Source organism: Lontra canadensis, unplaced genomic scaffold (assembly GCF_010015895.1).
Source record: "Lontra canadensis isolate GAN:19392208 unplaced genomic scaffold, GSC_riverotter_1.0 scaffold12, whole genome shotgun sequence".
Classification (NCBI taxonomy): domain Eukaryota; kingdom Metazoa; phylum Chordata; class Mammalia; order Carnivora; family Mustelidae; genus Lontra; species Lontra canadensis.
This window is the reverse complement of record NW_022631006.1, coordinates 18410971-18431770: the sequence shown is the minus strand read 5'-3', so window position 1 is coordinate 18431770 and position 20800 is coordinate 18410971. Positions and strand designations below refer to the sequence as shown.

General features: G+C 40.3%; 2 protein-coding genes across 6 annotated transcripts in view; both read right to left on the bottom strand.

Moving 5' to 3' along the window:
- The window catches only part of VPS39 (VPS39 subunit of HOPS complex), a 51013-nt gene extending 40974 nt beyond the window's left edge, over positions 1–10039 (bottom strand). The window contains exons 1-2 of one of the 2 annotated variants that reach the window (XM_032856750.1): positions 9806–10039; positions 2314–2379 (exon numbers count right to left, since the gene is read on the bottom strand). In XM_032856750.1, the coding sequence (XP_032712641.1) occupies positions 2314–2379; positions 9806–9878 (139 nt within the window). In that variant the 5' untranslated portion in view covers positions 9879–10039. The remainder of the gene's footprint in view (positions 1–2313; positions 2380–9805) is intronic. The other variant, XM_032856749.1, reaches the window with a different exon arrangement.
- Positions 10040–13062: 3023 nt separating this feature from the next.
- Positions 13063–20800, bottom strand: part of TMEM87A (transmembrane protein 87A) — a 44892-nt gene continuing 37154 nt past the window's right edge. For 2 of the 4 annotated variants that reach the window (XM_032856746.1, XM_032856747.1), the window contains exons 16-20: positions 18659–18732; positions 18187–18248; positions 17312–17364; positions 16498–16528; positions 13063–13776 (exon numbers count right to left, since the gene is read on the bottom strand). In XM_032856746.1, the coding sequence (XP_032712637.1) occupies positions 13735–13776; positions 16498–16528; positions 17312–17364; positions 18187–18248; positions 18659–18732 (262 nt within the window). In that variant the 3' untranslated portion in view covers positions 13063–13734. Of the gene's footprint in view, positions 13777–16497; positions 16529–17311; positions 17368–18186; positions 18249–18658; positions 18733–20800 lie in introns of all 4 variants that reach the window. The other 2 variants (XM_032856744.1, XM_032856745.1) reach the window with 1 other exon arrangement.

The following is a 20800-nucleotide window of genomic DNA, read 5'->3' as shown; positions in this document are numbered from 1 at the left end:
AAAAAAAAAAAAAAAAAAAAAAAAAAAAAAAAGAAAGAAAAAAGAAAAAAGAAACAAATAAAAAAAAGAAAACCAATAATGAAAAAAATATAAAAAGGAAAAAATATATATATATTAGATAAACTAGTTAAAAAACGTTAAAAAAGAAAAGGGTAAAAGTTTAAAAAAATTTAGCAGAAGAAGAGAAAAAAATTGAAAAAGAAAAAAAAAATTAAATTAACTGCAAGGCTAAAGAATCATGGGGAGAAAGCCATGAGTTCCGTGCTTTGCTTTCTCCTCCTCTGGAATTCCGCTGCTTTCCTTGGTATTGAAACCGCACTCCTCGTAAGTGAACTTGGTCCTGGCTGGGTTTCTTGTTGATCTTCTGGGGGAGGGGCCTGTTGTAGTGATTTTCAAGTGTCTTTGCCCCAGGCGGAGTCGCACCGCCCTTACCAGGGCCCGGGCTGAGTAATCCGCTCGGGTTTGCTTTCGGGAGCTTTTGTTCCCTGAGCGCTTTCCGTAGAGTCCGGAGGACGGGAAGGAAGATGGCGGCCTCCCAGTCTCCGGCCCGGAAGAGCCGAGAGCTCGGGGTCCCACTCCTCAGTGCGCCCTCAGGGAACAGCGTCCAATTACTCCCGTCTGCCTGGCCTCCGGCTGCGCTCCGAGCTCACCGAGCCTGCGACCAGTTCAAGGTAAGCCCGAGCTGTGAGCTCACTCCTCGGCTCCGTCTCTGTAGCCGGCTTCCCTGTTCTAATACCTGCGAGCTCTGCGACACTCAGACACCCCGATCCTTCTGTGACCCTGCGGGACCTGAGGCCACACTGGCCCCGCGTGGGCTTCACCCCAGTTAAGCCTCTGGAGCGATGTCCCTCAGCGGAACAGACTTTTAAAAGTCCCGATTTTGTGCTCCGTTGCTCCGCCGCTTGCCGGGAGCCGGCCCCTCCCCCCGGGGTCTGTCTTCCCGTCCCTTTGGATTCACTTCTCCGCCAGTCCTACCTTTCAGCAAGTGGTTGATTTTCTGTTTCTAGAATTGCTGTTCTTCTTCTCTTCGATCTCCCGTTGGATTTGTAGGTGTTTGCAATCTTTAGATAAGCTATCTAGCTGATCTCCTGCAACCTGAAGTAGTCTCAGCTGCTACTTCTCCGCCATCTGTGTCTGCCTTTTAACAGTTTGCCATCCTAGAAACTCAAAGTCCTTTTCCTTTGTCTTACCACTTTTCTAAAAATTTGTTGTTCATTTGTTAAGATGTTATATAAGCCCAAATTCCAACCACAACCCCTCTGTGTTACCCATGTCTGAGTGCTCCCATGTGTATGTGTAATACATGTTAATACACTTGTTTTTCTCTTGTCAATCTCTTTTGTCAGTCCAATTTACATGTTCCCACCCAAGGAACCTAAAATGGGTAGAATGAAATTCCCCTCCACATGCCCTAGGAAGATGCCCTTATTTCCTTGCTCCAGGTTCCAAAAGGAAGTATCTATTTCCAATCTTACTTTAAGCTATTTGCTACAGAAAGTTTATTGGGTTGAAAGGCATGAAATTTTGTTTTTCCTAATATAGTCAAATAATGACAATTTCATATGGTTCAACATACTCTGGCATTAACAGCAGATTTCTAAAGATTCTGTAGCTCCAATGTATATTATCCAAACCCATCAATTTTCCATAAAGAAACTATAGAAATAAAATCAGGAAAAGGAAGTGTGGTGCTTTCTTCCCTCCAACAGAGGAAACCCTAACAAAATAAATTTCAAATACTTTAATTATTAGTCTACATTTTTACTAACAAAGTCACATCTGATTGGAGCTTTACTTTTCAAAATCCTTGCATCTGACCCCAACAATTTTGTGAGACACATAGTTTATAGAAGAGGAAAATGACAAAGGAAAGGACCTACTCAGTCATTTGGCCAAGAAGAAGGAAAGCTGGGCCCAAACCTGGGCCTCCTCTCTCTAGTCCACCCCTCAAAAGTTAACAAAAGTTGTTGTTCCTAATTTGTTTCCTACTACCACATCATTCATGCAAAAGTCTTATTCACATCAGTAATACTTCTTATTTCTGACAGTGACTCTCCTGTAAGCAAAGAGGGGAGGAATACTCAACTGCACCTACCAGATCAGGGTAAGGGAACAGAAAAACAGAAAAAAAAACAAAAATGCCAGAGATTTTCTCATGCTTCTCCCTACTTTCCCACTGTACTACTCTCAACCCCCATCATTTTTAAAGGTCCAGGAATCACTGATTTCACAGCTGTATACTGGCTGACCATCACAATTTTTTGCATGAGTAATAAGTCACCTCTTTCTTGAGGCTGGAGAGCTGCCACTTACCAGTGTCCTTCCGGATCCGATACAGAAGAAGATGTCCTTGTTTGGTGCCAACAAGAAGCCATTCCTCTGGAAGAGAAAAGAGCGGAGAAAAAGGTCAGTCAGCTTTAGCAAAACCCTATTTCTTGAGCTGGGGCTTGTAATCAGAAATCAAAGGGGCCAGAAAATGAGTTGCTTTTGATAGCAGATGTTTTGCAAAGCTAAGGACTATTTATATTCAAGAAATGTTTGAGAAGCAACCCATCAAAAAAGTATCATTACCAGACATATTAGAGAATAAAAAATGCCCTTGCCTTCAGTGTTTCAAAATTAGACTGACCAAAAATAGGATGCAAATTTATAAAATCATAAAATGGAATAGTGTAAACATGAAACTAGGTAACTAATAGCAGAAACAAAACTAAACGGCATCCTTTAAAGGTTTAATGCTTTTACTTTAGGGAAAATAAGAAGTGCTACCAATATTAAGCTTACAGAACTCATTATCTTAAATGACGGTCTAGCAGATATAAAAAGAAAGTGTTGACAAAGATGTGAAGAAATTGGAATCTTCACATGTTGTTGGCAGGAATATAAAATGGTGCGGTCATTCTGGAAAACAGTCTGGCAGTTCCTCAAAAGATTACACATAGAGTTGTCATGTGACCCAGCAATTCTACCCCTGGGCATATACACAAGAGAAATGAAAACACATGCCCACAGAAAACCTTGTACACAGATGTTCAGAGCAGCGGCATCTCTAACAGCCAAAAGTACGTCAATTGACGGATGGATATACAAAATGCTGCAAATCCATCCATACAATGGAATATTAACCAGCCATTAAAAGGAATGAAGTGTGGATACATGCTTATATAGGGATACATTCCTATATAATAGGGATGAACCTGACATTATTCTACATGAAAGAAGCCAGATGAAAAAGGCTACATATTTTATGACTCTATTTATATGAAATATCAGAGTAGCCAAATCTATAGAGACAAACAGATTAGTGGTTGTCTAAGGCTGGTGGGTTTACAGGAAAACGGGGGGAGTAAATACCAATGGGTATGGGGCTTTTCTTAGGGTGATGAAATGTTCTAAGACTGACTGTGGCAAGACTTGCACTGTACTAAAAAACCACTTAACTGTACATTTTAACTGGGTGAATTGTATGGTAGTTGAATTACATCTCAATAAAATTCTTTTTTTTTTTTAAGATTTTATTTATTTGACAGACAGAGATCACAGGTAGGCAGAGGAAGGCAGAGAGAGAGAGGGGGAAGCAGGCTCCCCACTGAGCAGAGAGCCCGCTGTGGGGCTTGATCCCAGGACCCTGGGATCATGACCTGAGCCGAAGGCAGAGGCTTTAACCCACTGAGCCACCCAGGCACCCCTCAATAAAATTCTTATTAAAAAAAGAAAACTGGTCTACGCCAGCGGTTCTTTGGTATGTATCAGAATTAATTGAGGATTTGTTAAAACAGGTTGCTAGGCCCTGCCCTCAGTTTCCAATTCAGCGGGTCTCACAGTGGGCCTGAAAACATCCATTTCTAACAAGTTCCCAGGTGACGGTAATGCTGCTGGTTCAAGGACTACATTTTGGGAGACACTGGTCTATGCTAAAAGAGGCTCCAATAGGGTTTAAATAATTACCCTGTCAGATCTATATTAACTCATTCAGGGAAGGTAAGCATGTACAGATACTTCCTCAGCTTTTGGACACTTTAAAAGGTCATTCATTCCTTTCATAAACTCTCTTGATCCTCTTGGATAATGGTACAAACAGATAAACTTTATTGAGCATGTGTTGTGCTCCAGGAAATGCTAAGCACATATCACATGCTACTTCATTAATCCTCACAAGTATCCTTTGGGGTATGTCCTTCTTATAAATCTCCATTTCACAGATGAGGAAGTTGAGGCCTAGGGGATAAGTAATTTGTCCAGAGTCATACATGTAGGAAGATGTGTGTTAAAGTGTCAGGATGTAACCACAGGCTGTGATGCAATTACAAAGGCATCCTATGTCAAAAGAATGGGTGTTGGCCAGAGGTTGTCTGCAAGGCACTGGCTGTATTTATAAAAACCGGCCAGAGGCCACATCAGGAACATTTTTCCAGGTTGATGTCCTCAGTCTTCCAAAAAAATATAGTGATTCTGACTTCTCTTGTGTTTTAAAGCAAAGGCAGGACACAGAAAGTAAGACAGTATGTGCTCTTAATGACATTAAGAGAAATCAAAAATAACACTGGCTCTAAAGGAATGTTGGAGCAGAACACAGAAAACAAAGAAACAAGTTCACAATGCTTGCTCTGTAAAAGATATTGTGCTTAGAATTCTACTTATAGATATCACTGTACTGAGCAATTGGTAATACTGAAGTTGATTTCCAGGACCCCCACTGCTATTTCAGATATAAATAAAATGAGGTGGAAATTTTTTTTTAACTCACTTATAACATACATAAAAATCTATAACCAAAAGGCCAAAAGAATATTCACCATCTTCCCCACTCTTCCCTCCCTACTCTGCTCCCCAAATCCCTACCAGTTCCTGTTTTCCTTTATCTCTTTTAACAGCCACATCTTAACACTCAGGTCTGCAATTCCTATCAATTTTAGCTCTACAAGGTAGCTTGCAAAAGCCATATCCCAGTCCCTCCAGGGACCCCTGTGATGGCCTCAACTGGTCTCATTATATGTGTCTTTCCATGTTTGCTGTAGGTTACCTAGAGCACATTTGTGAGACTGTCACACTGGTGCTTACATCCTCATGAGCACTACCAAAATATGAAGTCAAACTCATAAGCATGACATTCAAGGGTCTACTTCCATTTTATTGAAATGTTTACTTGCCAAGAGATGTTATTTATCAAACATCTATTGGTCAGAAAACAGAATCAGACATATTCATTAAAATTAAAAAAAAATTTTTGAAGATACTTATTTATTTATTTATTTGAGAGAGTGAGAGAAAGCATGACAGGGGAGAAGGTCAGAGGGAGAAGCAGACTCCCCGTGGAGCTGGGAGACTGATGCAGGACTTGATTCCAGGACCCCAGGATCATGACCTGAGCCGAAGGAAGTCACTTAACCAACTGAGACACACAGGAGCCCAAATTTAAAAATTTTTAATTGAGGTTTTATTTAACCCTTTTCACATGTTCATTTGAAGGTGCTAAGGAGGAAAAACCACTTATTATACATATAAAGTATTTTAACAACTTTCCTTTAAGTAGTAAAAGCACCACACACACATTACTTAGCCTCACACTCAAGGGAAAACAACACATTACCCAGATGCACTCATGGCACACAACCTTGAAGAGGCTTGATTTGGTTAGAGAAGTCAGGGGCGGGGGGGGGGGGGGCGCCTGGGTAATTTTAGCCTGTTAAGCATCTGCCTTCCGCTCAGGTCATGATCCCGGAGTCCCAGGATGGAGCCCCGCATGGGCTCCCTGCTCAGCAGAGAGCCTGCTTCTCCATCTGCTCCTCACCCCACTCCTGCTCTCTCTCTTTCTGTCTCTCTCTCTCAAATAAATAAAATCTTTGAGAAAAAAAATTCTTTTAATAAAAAAAAAGTCGGTGGGGGCTCAGGTGACCACAGGACCTGACCCATGTTTGGGCCTCCACAGTCTATGACATGTCATCATATAATACAATCATGGAGGCAAAGCACAGAAAATGAGAGGTTTGCAGAGCAGACACAGAATGAATGGAATAGACAGTCCCTTCCCAGATTCAATACAGCAAATCAGAAGGTGGGACATACTACAAAAACGGTGTAGTCTGTTGGTAACATATACATAAACAAATGTGAATCAGCCCTAGAAAACTCCTAACAGCCTAATGCTGAGCCACAAGGTTGGACTTTTTTCCTCCTGCAGAATGAGTAAGTGCTGGGCCATCTTGTTCATAATTACCCTAATGAAACTTCGTCCAACTACAACCTAGTCCAAGCTCATGTGATAAACAGTTCCATTCCTGGCCTAATGCTGGCCACTGCAGGGAATACAGAAATGAAACAGGTAGTGGTCACTTCCCTTTTTGAGGTCATAGAGCAAAGAACAGTGTTTCTTAAAGCAAAAGCCTGTTTAGCTGCATCAGAATCACCGAACTTACTAAAAATGCAAATTGCATAGTGCTGTTCCCAGAGATACTGACACAATAATTCTGCAGTGGTGACCTGAAACCCACATTTTTAAATTCAGTTTTTTAATTATATGATGCATCTATGTCGTTCCAATGCTAAAACTGTAGGAAGTCTAGCCTGCATCCTTGTCCACTCTCCCTGTTTTCTCCAGCTGCTATAGGCAACCATCTTAGTCCTTTTTATCCTACTGTTTCTTTGGAAAATAGAAGAATGAATGTGTAGACACACATACAGATACACAGATACAAACGCACATCTGCATTTTTTTTAACAGGTTCTGAATATATATTATATTTTGGGAACCAGGTTCCAGAATAAGACACGATTTACTGGATATGTGACCTTGGAAAAATCACTCAGATTCTCAGGTTACTCCTCTGTAAAATGGAGATATTATTTCATAAAAGTTTAATAAGGATTAGTACTCAATAAATGGAAGTTGTTCCTATTAATATCAATTAATATTCATTCATTCATTCAACAGATTTAATGTATACCATTATAAGGAACTATTCCAGGAACTACAAATAAAGCAATGTACAAAACTAAGTTCCAGTTCTGAAGGAATTTATATTCTAATATGGAGAGAGACAATAATATAACATAAAATAGCATTAGGTGACAATCCATGACAAGAAGAAAGATAAGTCTGAGTAAGAATAGCACCTTTTCTTTTATATAGCATCGTTAGGAAAGGTCTTGCTGATTTATGTGACATTTCAGCAGACACCCGAAGGAAATGAGGAATGAGTTCTGTAATATTTAGAGCAAGAGAGTGCCAGGCAGAGGAAAAGAACAAGAGCAGAAGCCCCGAGGTAGGTACGTGCTTTGTGTGTTATGGAACAAGGAAGACTGTGTGACTAGTAGAATGGAGCAGGAGCTAAGAGCAAAGATGAGGTAGATGAGGGGAAGCAACCACAGACCTGATGATGTCAGATGTAGAAAGCACAGAAAGGACTTTGGAACTTATTCTAGTTGTGACAGGGAGCTACTGAAGGGTTCTGAGTAGAGGAGAGATGCAATCAGATCCAGTTTTCAAGGGATCACTCTTCCTCTGTGTGGATAAAAGACTAAAAGTGGCACAATGACAAACACAGGGTGATCAGTCAGAGGACTACTACAGTAAGTCAGATGACAGAGGTGGTGCTTTCATCAGAATAGAAATCGTGCAGATGGAGACAAGTGACTGAATTCTAGACCTTACCTGGAGGTGGAGCAGATAAGATTCGCAGACAGATTGGATGTGGTGTATAAGAGAAGTGAAGAATGGTTCCAAAATCATCAGCAGAAAATGGGAATAGAAATGTCATTTGCTGAGATGTGGGATACAGGGGGACAAGCTTGTTTTGGGAGAGTGGAATCAAGAACCATTATGGTCATGTCATTAGACACCATTTGAAGGTGCTGAAAAGGCAGCTGGATTCTACAACTCCGGAGATTAGGGAGAAGTCATCATCATCATCATCAGTATCCCCATTTCCATTTCCCAAGAGATGGATTATGGTGTCTCTCAAATATTGTCTGGCCCTGCGTGATCTGGCTTCGGGAGGTTCCTGGATGAATTTTAGGTAAAAGGGGTAATAACTAGATATACCAATATTCACTGCTGCTTAAGTCTGAAAACAGCTGAGTCAAGAGGTGGTAACTAGCCTCTTGCAGACCAATACCTACCATAGCATCCTAGAAGGTATAAGCATTTCTCCTGTAGGCTGGGAGATGAAGGTAGAAAAAACTACCTAGCATTTCAAAACTATCTTTCTGAAAAGCTCAAGTACAGGGAATCTTTATAGTGTGACAAAATGGACTGTTGAGAGGATAAGATGCGTGTACTACTAGTTCCACAGTGTATCAGTCAAGGATTATGGCAAGCTAAGTAAAGCATGTTAAGCAGCTGCATTCACCCTTTCCAGAAGCATATGTCCTAGGCTGAGCTGGGTACCCCTCCTCCATGTTTCTATAATAGGCAGCATATGCCTTCAGTATCATTTATCTTGTATCATAATCTGTTCTTATGACTTTGTCCCTCACTGTGTGTCCTAGGAGCACAGACACTGTTTCTTATTCATCCCTTTATCCTTGTTTTCAGCAGAGAAACTGCGCCATATAGGCATTGAATATATATCTGATGAAGAATTAGGGGAATGTGTCCCTTTGTGCAGCATCAAGTCTTTCATTTTTTAAATTTCTTTTCCTCCTCTTTTTATTTTTTATCTTTGCTAAGCACTTAATAACATAAAATGGAGGTTTTCTTGAGATATTCAGAGGAAGCAAGATTCTCTCCTTAACCCAAGGGACTAGGACAGCTTACTGTGAAAGCATGATTTTAAAGAAGCCCAGGGCTGCTAGAGGCAAGACTGTACACATTAACATGAAGACCTGTAGTGAAAGCACCCTACTGAAAAGGCTGTGAAGAACTTGCAAGACTGCCTGGGTGGCAATGTCCATAAACAATGCAGAAGATGCCAGGCACCACCAGATTCCATCAGGCCCATCTTGGGTATAGCTCAGTATAAGATCTGATGAAGCGTTCTGAGACATTTTTTCATGGCCCTTATTTCTAGTACCTGGACATTAACAAGAAAGACTGAAATTATTTGTTTGGTCTTTGGTGACTGTTATCAGACACAACCACTCTAAAAGCATAATGTTCATAATTAAGAGTCAAGGTTTAGACCCCTGAAACCATTTCTATTCTAGAGCATACAAGAGATGCCTGGCCCTGCTTTCTGTACTGGCCGATCCCAAGAGGATCACACAAATTTTTAATAGGTTAGATTTCATGACAGCCTCGAATGATGCTCTTGTACCCACAGTTAAGTAGCTTGGGCACTTTGAATATAAGGCAGTCAACCACTTGGCTAGACTGAGTTTAGAACAACAACGTGAATTACCTACAATAATAATAAGTGAACGATGAGTGATCACTAAGGAAAAAAGGCATATGGTGTTAACGCATTCAGTGCCCCTAAAATAGTGTTTTTCATCTAGAAAACAACAGAATCATCCGGGCAAGTTCACGTCCCGGGCAAGTTGAAAACTCCCCACTGCTTGCCCCTCCAAACTGAAGACTTACTGGGTCTCGAAAGGAGCCAAAGCTCAGTACAGCTAACAAGAAAAGCTCAACCTTCAACTCTGTACCGAAAGCAAGAGTAAACGTATTTAAAATGACTGGGTTCCGGAGGACTGCCCCAACAGTCCCACTGCGCTCGGCGTAAATGCCCTCCCTCATCCCAGGTCTTTCGGACAGTGTCCGACGGGAGTTTATACAGCCACATGCCCGTCCACTTTCCCAGCCCTGTGAAAGGTCGGAACAGCCTCTGCGCCGACCCCGCCTCGGCCCCTGGAACCCTCAGCTCACCCCAGGCAGCCAGACAGTCGATCTGCAGAGGTAGCTTTTCTAGGATCGGCACGGGCTCGAAGGCGTCGTGCATGGCGGCAAGCAGTCACTTCAGCAGCCTCACCCGTAACGGGTCGGGCCGGGCCAGGCCTCGGCCGGGACCAGCCCAGTAGAAGGGCCAACAGTGATGCTGGACCGGGACCCTACCTACAGGCCATTCGACAACACAGCCATCAACACCGGACTTCCTGCCGGACTAAGCCCGCCTCTTCCGCAGCAGAAACCCCGCCCCTTCCGCCCCAGCTTCTAACGCGCCTTCGAGGAATGCTGTGGCGTTTGGGCCACCACCTCTACTGGGGTCCCAGAGCCTCTCTGTCATGGAACCGACTAGCAATGGGGTTAACAAAAAAGCGGGGCTGGGGGCGGGGGGAGTTCTTAAAACTGCCTCAGGCAGTGTAGCATGGTGGTTAACTCGGGCTTTGGCTTGCTAGCCTGGATAGCGAATTTCTGCCATTTAGGAAATTAGCTGTGACGTTTAATCAATCTCCAGAAGCTTTGTTTTCTTATCTGCAAACGGTTGGTAGTGTTCCGTACTAACTTAGCGTTGTGGGCGCTTAGCAACTCCTGACCCACTCTAAACACCCAGTAAATGGTTTTTGCATTACCATTATAATCACAACCTTGCCCTTTTTTAAAGGTTGTTCCAGGGCAGTAGTTCTCAAAGTGTGGTCCCTAGACCAGTAGCATCAACACCACCTGATAACTTCTTAGAAATGCAGTCTTGGGTCTCATTCCTGACTTACCGAATCAGAATATGGCGGCGGGGGGGTGGGGGGGGGGGGAAGTACGGGTAGGTGTCAGCAGTCTGTGCTTTAGTAAATCCCCAAAGTGAGTCCATGCACTTTAAAATTTGGAAAACCACTGCAATAATGATGCAAACCCACCCCCACCCTCTGACACCCCCCCCAAACATCCGCAGGAAATAGGAGGTAGGTCATAAAAGTAAGCATTTGGGTCTAAAGCAAAAATGTAAATGAAAAAAAGGGTGAGTCTATGATAAGTTAAAAAAAAAAAAAAAAAAAAAAGAACGCCTGGGTGAGCCAAGTCAGTTAAGAGTCTGCCTTCAGCTCAGGTCATGATCCTGGGATCTTGGGGTCCTGGGATCCAATACCGCATCTGTAAACCGCTCCTTGCTCAGCAGGGTGCCTGCTTCTGCCTCTGCCAGCTGTTCTCCCTGCTTGTGCTCCTGTCTTCATTTCTCTCTCTCTGACAAAGAGTCTTTTTTTTTTTTTAAAGATTTTATTTATTGATTTGACAGAGAGAGATCACAAGTAGACAGAGAGGCAGGCAGAGAGAGAAGCAGGCTCCCCACTGAGCAGAGAGCCCGATGCGGGACTCGATCCCAGGACCCTGAGATCATGACCTAAGCCGAAGGCAGCGGCTTAACCCACTGAGCCACCCAGGCGCCCGACAAATAAAGTCTTTAAAAAAGTAAATAGGTACTTGGGTGGCTCAGTCGTTGAGCATCTGCCTTCCACTCTGGTGTGATTCCAGGGTCCTGGGATAGAGCTCCACATTGGGCTCCCTGCTTGGCTGGAAGCCTGCTTTTCCCTCTGCCTCTGTTTGTGTTCCCCCTATCACTGTTTTTCTCTCTGGCAAATAAATAAAATCTTTAAAATAAATAAACAAAATAAAATAGCCTCAGGTACCTGGGTGGCTAGGTTGAGCAACTGCCTTCAGCTCAGGTCATGATCCTGGAGTTCCAGGATCAATTCCTGCATCGGGCTCCCTGCTCAGTGGGGAGTCTGCTTTTCCCTCTGTCCCTCCCCCCTCTAGTGTTCTCTCCCTCACAAATAAATAAATAAAATATTTTTTAAAAAAATGGACTTGGTCAGTTTATTTATTCCACCCCCCCTTCATCTTTATACAATGGCAGTTTCTTCACTTGTAAATTAGGATAGTTGTCCCATCTTTACCAAATGTTATTTCTGATAATCCAGTGAAATATTTTCAAGGTGTTAATACTAACACAAAAATTGCTAAATAAACCAAGTGTTATGGCTGATTTTCACCACATAAACACCTCGAAAATTTAGAATTGCCAGCTGCTGTACTGGAAGAAGGCCTAATACCTAATAGTTTCAGGCCCAAGGACTAAGAACTAAATAGATCTATGTGATACTATAAATTACTTCTGAACCAGTTTTAAGAAATGATACACTGTATCTAATCACAGTGACATAACCCATTAAGAGAAAGCAGAAAGAATTATCCAGTCTACATAATTTACTATACACTCCTGCTTAACACAATGATTTTTCCCCTAGTCTTAAGTCAACATCTAACCACCATCAAAAAATATTTGACCAACCATCTTGCTGCATTATAACTATTTTTCACTTGCTAAGTTTCAGTATGGAAGAAAAGAAGCACACAGTAGTACCACTAGCCTTTTGCTAGTGGGTTAACCTGAGAATACAGTCAGCCCTTCATATTGCTCCTTAGAGATACTGCCTAGGTGATTTTTTTCTTTTTTAAATAACCATAGCGAACAGCTATAGAAAGATTTTAAAACACTGTCACTATTGAATGAGTTAGTGAAGACTGTGGTCATGTGGTCACTGGTTTCACAATTAGATGATGTAGAACAAAAACCATGAAAGGAAAATTCCACAAGAGTTTAGGAAGAAGGGTCTTTAGAAGCAAGTCTGGGGAAAAAATGAGGAAGATATATTAATTTTGTTAAAATTTTTTATATTAAAAAGTGGCACGAACTTTCTATGTAGAACAAAAATCTTGGGAAGGCAAAATTGGACAAAACCATTAAAACAGGAAAATAGTGCTTCAAATGAATCCCATCACCTTGTGATGTCTCTTATAAAGTCTCTAAACCAACACCAGGTATAAGAACAGTCAATCCTAAAGAATGAGGATAGTAGTGTGGGCCTCCACACTACTTCATGCAGGAAAAACGGTTTCAGTTAAGCCAGAAGGACCTGTTTCCTTTGTATTAGCTCCTGCTTAAGCACTACTGTTCCTTGAGCAGGGCGCCCACTCACAAGCACTTAGATGGAGTGCCTCTCTGCATCTAGTGCAACACCCCGTGAACAGCATGAAGGCAAACAAAGCATTGCCTATGATTCCACAATGCCGCTGCCCTTGGAGGCTTACAAAACAGTAGTTAAAAGTTCTGGAGTGTGCACCACATTGCCAGCAATGGGATGTGTCACAAAAGCAGATGTCAAGAGTTAAGCTAATATTTCTCTCTAAAGTACATCTGAAATAGAAAAATCTTTAATATACACCATTTGTAAACAAAATTGCACTTGATTTTTTTTTTAAATGATCTGAATCATACTGTAACAGGTTTCTCTCTTGCGCGCTCTTCTTTTTGTTTTAAATCACCAACAGAACCATGGCTCCAGAAGTCAGGACTCTTTTTGTCTCCAAACTACCTCTGCGAGATATAACCTTGGCTTCTCAGGAAATGGAAAAATAATTAACAATTTCCCCCATCACCTATGTAACTCCCTAAATAAATAAAAATTATAGGCAGTTGCTCCTGGAGATTACATATTATGGCGTTGATGTCATAGTTCTTTAGAAGATGTTAAACTTTTTAGTTTGATAGATTAAACAATTGAAACATTATAGAAGGCTCAGGAACAACACACGTAAGTTGCATAAACATCCATGTCAGGGTATGGGAAGGAAAGGGGCATCAATGTTGTAAATAAAACACTTGTAGATTTTTCTCATCCTATGAACTTGTTTTCAGTAAGATGTTCTCCTTGTTCTGACACCTCTCACCAGCTCCAATGCACAAAGGTCAAGGAACAGATCAGGTTTCACTGCCTCCTTTAATTCCATGGAGGAGTGTAGAAGATTAACACAGAAGCTGATCTCTTCCCAGATACTGCCATCTTCAACTGCACATCTTCCCATTTTTTTTACTCCATTTTGGACCTTTCGAAGTGTGTAATCATTCGTTCCTAAGGTAAAAAAGAAAAAGTTTTTTCCTAAGCATTTTAAATGGGTCTACGTTCCAAATATCTTCTACAAAGATCTCACACACACACACACACACACACATTTCTGACAAGTACTTTTGTGTCCATTAACTAGATAGAAATGGTTCCTAACTGGGGCGCCTGGGTGGCTCAGCTGGTTAAGCACCCAACTCTTCATTTCGGCTCAGGTCCTGATCTCAGGTCTGTGAGATCAAGCACTGCTTCACTTCGGGCTCCGCACTGAGCGTGGAGCCTGCTTAGGATTCTCTTTCTTGCCACCTCAACCCACTTGCACTCTCTCCAAAGAAAGAAAGAAAGAAAGAAAGAAAGGAAGGAAGGAAGAAAGAAAGGAAGGAAGAAATGTTCCTATGAAGATTTTGAAACATTGAAACATATAGATGACCAGGCCCCACCCAAGATTAACTGAATCAAAATTTTTAAGTTTCTGGACATTAAACCACAAATTAAAAGGAACTGTGTATTTCTGAGTCAAAGAAGAGAAAGAAATAAACATCTACTTCAGATTAAACTTTAATGAAAATGTGTACCTCCTCTGATTCAAGAATATAACTTGAAGAAAAAGTCAAGGATGTGTACAAAGATTTAGCCAGAAACATTTCTACTGCAAAACTCAAAATTAAATGTCCAAAAATATAGGACTGCATAAACAAAATTATGATATATGCTCATAATGAAATATTACATATTCATTTGTTTAAAAAAGCTCTAGAGATCTGTTGTACAACACTGTGCATATAATTAACACTTTGCACTTGAGAATAATTAGATGGTAGATTTTATGTATTTTCATAATTTTTTTAAAAAAACATGTTAAGGGGCATCTGGGTGGCTTAGTCTGTTGAGCATCCAATTCTTGGTTTGGGCTCAGGTCATGATCTCAGGGTCATGAGACTAACCCCCACGTCAGGCTCTGCACTCAGTGGGGAATATGCTGGAAATTCTCTCTCTCCCTTGGCCCCTCTCCCAATTCATGCTCTTTCTAAAAACAAGTAAATCTAAAAAAATTTAAAAATAAAAAGCATGTTAAGAAGTACGTCCGATTAGAAACAGTACTTAGGGGTCCCTGGGTAGCTCAGTCCATTAAGCATCTGCCTTCAGATTAAGTCATGATTCCAGGGTCTTGGAATTGAGCCCCTGTTGGGTTCCCTGCTCAATGGAGGAGTCTGCTTCTCTCTCTCCCTCTGTCCCTCCCCACCCCCATGCTCATGAGCATGTTTGCACTCACTCTCAAATAAATACAATTAAAAAAAAATAGTATTTATAGTATGTGATTTCAATTAAGAAAATTAATTTACTACCATTAAATTTCTTTTCTTATATAATTTTTTACCTTAGAGTTAATATTTTTCATTTTTGTTTTGCTTCATTTGCTAAAAGCACATACCACATATCACATATACTGAACTTAGAACTGTACATTTTTTTTTCAAAATGATCAATTATATCAGCTAATCTATCCTTTTCACTTTTTTTCTTAGAACTACTCCTCTTGAAGCTCTCTAGTCTTTTCCATTGTGGACTGGATGCTCTCCAAGACTGTTGCCCAGCTATTACTCTCAGAGTTTCTTACATCATCTTGGGAGTTTATCCTTGCCTCTCTGTTGGACCCTTTATTCCCTGGATCCCAAATCTTTTTCTTTGTAGTTCTCTCATTTTGTAAAGAACATTTTCTACTACTTTTCTGAGAAAGCACACGTAGGATATTAATTTATTTCCTGCATGACTAAAATCGTCTTTATTTTGCCCTCATTACAACAGTTTAGTTGAATATACAATTCTACACTGAAAATAATTCTCCTCACAATTCAAAGACATTGTTCTCCTATGTTCTAGCTTCCAAAGCTGAGGCTGAAGAGTCTGATGCTATTTTGATTCCCAGTCCTTTAAAATTTGTTTCTCTTATAGTTAAGTTCTTACTCAGTTCTTGAAAGGTTTTCACACAAGGAAATATGAACAGAGGGGTGAAGTCACTATCACCAAAAAAACTATAATAAACCTGTATTGCCCTGAATGGCCCTACAGGGTTTTACATAGTCAACCTTCTCTGCCTGAAATACAGCAGTGGCTGAGAGCTAGTCACAGGGAAGCCCTGAGGACAACTATTAGCAGAAACCCTCAAGAGAGAGATTTGGGGAACTGGAGAATACACCACAGAATGCAAAGTGTTACAAAGAAAGATAAGTTTAATTCTGCATGATAGAGTTCTCAGTTATTTCAATACACAAAACTGCTATGGAATTTGATATTGTGTGCTACATCACACAGCAGGTCAGTGGGAAATGAACAAATCATTTTTTCAGCAGTCAATCCACAACAATGAGTTAGAAATCAGGCAGATGCTTTCAAAGGGTTTTCTAAAATTAAGAGAATCTAGAATAACCTAATATTCAGAATGAAAGACATGACCTCAAGTCTAACCATGTAACCTACGAAAAGAAATAGGGGATAGAAAGAAAGCTCTTTCTAGGAAAAAAAAAAAGAAAGTGTATAGAAAGAAAACATTCTTGAGTATGCGGGTTCTCCTCTTAGTATCTTAGTATTTCTATTCTCATCCTTTTTCAACTATATCAACTATAGTTCTTCAGGGCATTACTGAGTCAAATAAAATTTCCCTGAACAAAGGACCTATGATTCCCTCTTAAATCATCAGACCCATAGTTTATGCACATGATGATTACCAACCTCATCAGAATCCAGAAGGGCTGGAAGTGCTCTGCAGAGAGAAAAACACCAAAATGAAGAATGTAAAGTCATATATAGTTCATAAGGAAAAGTAGATTATGAATGCAATTTAAAGCCTTTTTTATAATTACCTAAGATCTGCATATTAATGGCCATTTCAGGGGAATAAAAGCAAATATAAAACCAGAAGGTTACTGGAAGTGTACAGAAAACAAACAGGTTTTGCACTGTGACAGAGCCAATGTTTAATTAAAAATAATCATGGGGGCACTTGGGTGGCTCAGTCATTAAGCATCTGCCTTTGGCTCAGGTCATGATCCCAGGGTCCTGGGATCAAGCCCTGCATTGGGCTCCAGCCCTGCATCGGGCTCCCTGCTCAATGGGAAGCCTGCTTCTCCCTTTTCCACTCCCCCTGCTTGTGTTCCCTCTCTTACCGTCTCTCTCTCTCTGTCAAATAAATAAATAAAATCTTAAAAAAAAAAAAAAGATAAAAAAAATAAAATTAAATTAAAAAAATAAAAATATAGTCATGGGAAAGAACTAAAAAATTCCAAAGAATTATCCCAATGATTTTAGGAAGATGGATAACTAAAACTTTCTAAGCAGAAATGTCATCTGAACAAATAATTCCAATTACTTTTGGTTGTATATCATTTGTAATTTTTATTGAACATCTTTTAAACATTTTTAATATTCCTTAATTTAAATAATTTAATCTATAAGCATTCTCATTAGGATGTTCTTCAGCTCATTCAATTAAATAATAAAAGCAATACTGAAATACGATTCTCATGGTAATGATTCAAAAACTTACACATCTGTCACAGAAGAAGGAACATTCTCCTCTACCCACTTCAAATCATCTTCCTGCTGGGAACATAAAAATATCAGTTTTTACTAAAATGCCCCAAATAATACATCCCAAGTAAGGATCTATAGAGGTCTCAAAATTCTTAAATTTAATCTTTTGGGTATTCTTAAGGAGTATATTCATAATAAATGGCACTGATAATAATTTTTAAAACTATATAATCCAATACTTTAAAAAACCATGTAAGTGAAATATAAAATGATGTTTTTAAATGCTTTCCTCTCAATGGTCTAATACCTAAGAGTTTGCCTCATGTAAGTTTTGCTCCTTAAGCGTGAGATTAAACTCTAAAGCCCTTAATGTAGACTGCATGTACTATTTTAAAACAAAACAGAACAAAAAAATCTGAATTAAAAAAATCTTTAATAACCTAAGGTTATTAAAAGGGCTATTAACTTCCACTAATGAAAACAATTAAATAGAACCATCAGACTAGGGACGCTTGCCTGGGTGGTTCAGTTGGTTAAGCGTCTACCTTTGGCTCAGGTCATGATCCCAGGATCCTGGGATTGAGTCCCACACTGGGCTCCTTGCTCAGCAGGGAGCAATGCTTCTCCCTCTGCCTGCCACTCCCCCTGCTTGTATGTGCACTCTCTAACAGATAAATAAAATCTTAAAAAAAAAAAAAAAGAACCATCAGACTAGTCTGGAACCTTTGCAGGACATAGTAGCAAACCATCTAGTTAAAGATTACTAGGTCTTAGAATCACTTGCTATTTTTATAAATGTAAATGTATTATATATGAAAAGATCTTTTTATAAAGCAAGCTTAAAACACAAATTTAAAAAATCATTAAGGCCTATATATAACTACTTACTGCTTTGTTTACTTTACTATTTCCATTTGGTTCTTGTTTAGTACTTCTCATTTTCATTCCTTCTGTAAAGCGAATACAAAGTAGATGGGGTTAAGTATATTAGTAGACCAGCAATGATTTCAAACATGAATTCAGAATGTTAAATTTACTCAAACTGAATTATACAACGTTTCTCCATCTTTATGCTAGGAAGTTCAAGTCCAGATTTTCAGCTCCTCCAGTAAGCAAACTGGACATTTAATGTACAACTGTTTACTGAATTTACCACAGCTTCACCTGAAAATTTATAACCTTATTTTTGCTGTCCCCTAATTTACCAAAGGCCAAACTGAGACACAAGTGTAAAACGGGTGTAAAATAATAAACTATATCCAAGTATCCTGATTTGGATACTCACAAACCATTATACTTGCTCTACTCTATTTCTAAAAACCAGAAAATATTTAAAGCACAAATAAAATTTTATCACTACCAAAGCTTTCTTTTAGCATAGGTTCTTTTTGTTCATCCTCTTCCTCTTCCTCAGACAACGGTGAAAAGGCAAACCTGACCAAACAAAGATAGAACAGAAGGAAAAATCTTAGAAAACTACAAAAAATGGTCCACTAACTAGATTTTATAGGTTTCACTACTGAAACTGCAATGAGTCATTCATAAAATTATTCCAGTGAAAACGAGTAACTCTTCCCCTTCAGAAAGCTCTTGATTGCCTATACGAGCAAGAGAAGCAGGACAGCATCACACTGATGAGTGCGGGCTCAGCCATGTACTACTTATGACTTGATACAAGTTACTTATTCTCTGTGCCTCAGTATTCTCATCTGAAAATGGGGATGATGAAACATCACTCACAGAGGTGTTCTGAAAAAAGTAAACATTTCAAAAAATGCTTAGAATAATACCTCACACATAGTAAGCATTTATAAGCATATATAATCAAACAGAGGGAAGTAAATTCTCACGTGCTTTAAAATTTCAGCCTTTGAATCTGGGGTCAAGAGACAGAAAACCTGACCTTATATGTACCAGGTGATTTAAAAATCTGTTTCCCAGTGGGGAACTGAGAAGATGAAGGCCTCATCTTACCTTTCCAACTTTGAACAGATTCAGCAAAGCAGCTGCCAGACAAACAATTCTGTTTTTTGTTAATTTTTATTTATTTGAGAGAGAGAAAGCAGGGGGAGGGGCAGAGGGAGATACTCTTTCAAGCAGACTTCCTGCTGAGCATGGAGCCCAACATGGGGCTCAATCCCATGGTCCTGAGATCACAACCTAAGCCAAAACCAAGAGTCAGGACACTCAGTTGACAGCCACCCAGGTGCCCCCATATAGGTAATTCTTAAAAAGCATTAGCTTTGAACTCACTCTGTACTTACTGTTGCCTATTATTTTCATTCTACCTTGTTTGTAAAACTCCCTTTTATCAATTTAAAAAACAATAACAACAAAGAAACCCCACCTCTTTAAAAGTTAGGAATATGGCACCTGGGTGGCTCAGTTGGTTAAACACCTGTCTTTAGCTCAGGTCATCCCAGGGTCCTGGGATCAAGTCCCATATCAGGGCCTTGTCCCTCTGCCCGGTGCTCCCCCCTGCTGCTTGTGCTCACTCTCTCACAAATAAATAATTAAAATCTTAAAAAAAGGAAAAAAAAAAAAAGCTAGGAATCATAGGGAACACACCCATAACCTATTAAAGAGTAACTAGCAAAAATTAACAGTAGATGCCAAAGCTAATGATACTTAAGCACTTAAAGTCAGAATAAGATAAGGAGGCCCACTTTTTTTTTTTTTTTAAGATTTTATTTATTTATTTGTCAGAGAGAGAGAGGGAGAGAGAGCGAGCACAGGCAGACAGAATGGCAGGCAGAGGCAGAGGGAGAAGCAGGCTCCCCGATGAGCAAGGAGCCCGATGCGGGACTCGATCCCAGGACGCTGGGATCATGACCTGAGCCGAAGGCAGCTGCTTAACCAACTGAGCCACCCAGGCGTCCCGGAGGCCCACTCTTAATGCCTCAATTCATTATACAGGAGGGCCTAGCCAACATAAGAAACCTCTGCTTCTCCCTCTGCCTGCCAACCTCCCCAACCTCCCCCTCGCTTGTGGTCGCACTCTCTCACGCTTTCTCACTGACAAATAAATAAAATCTTAAAAGAAAAAAAAAAAAAAAAAAAGAGGGGGGCTTGGGTGGCTCAGCAGGTTAAAGCCTCTGCTTTCGGCTCAGGTCATGATCCCAGCGTCCTGGGATTGAGCCCCGCATTAGGCTCTCTGCTCAACCGGGAGCCTGCTTCCTCCTCGCTCTCTGAATGCCTCTCTGCCTACTTGTCTGTCAAATAAATAAATAAAATCTTTTAAAAAAAGAAAGAGAGAGGGAGAGAGAGAACTGAGAAAACAATGTAGGAGGGTTGATGGGTATGATAAATATATAAAAATCAATAGCATTCAAAGGGTCCTGGCTGACTCAGCCTGTAGAGCATGTAACTCTTGATCTCAGGGTCATGAGTTCAAACTCTAATCAGGTATGGAGGCTACTTAAATTAAAAAAAAAAAAGGGGCACCTGGGTGGCTCAGTGGGTTAAAGTCTCTGCCTTCGGCTCAGGTCATGATCCCAGTGTC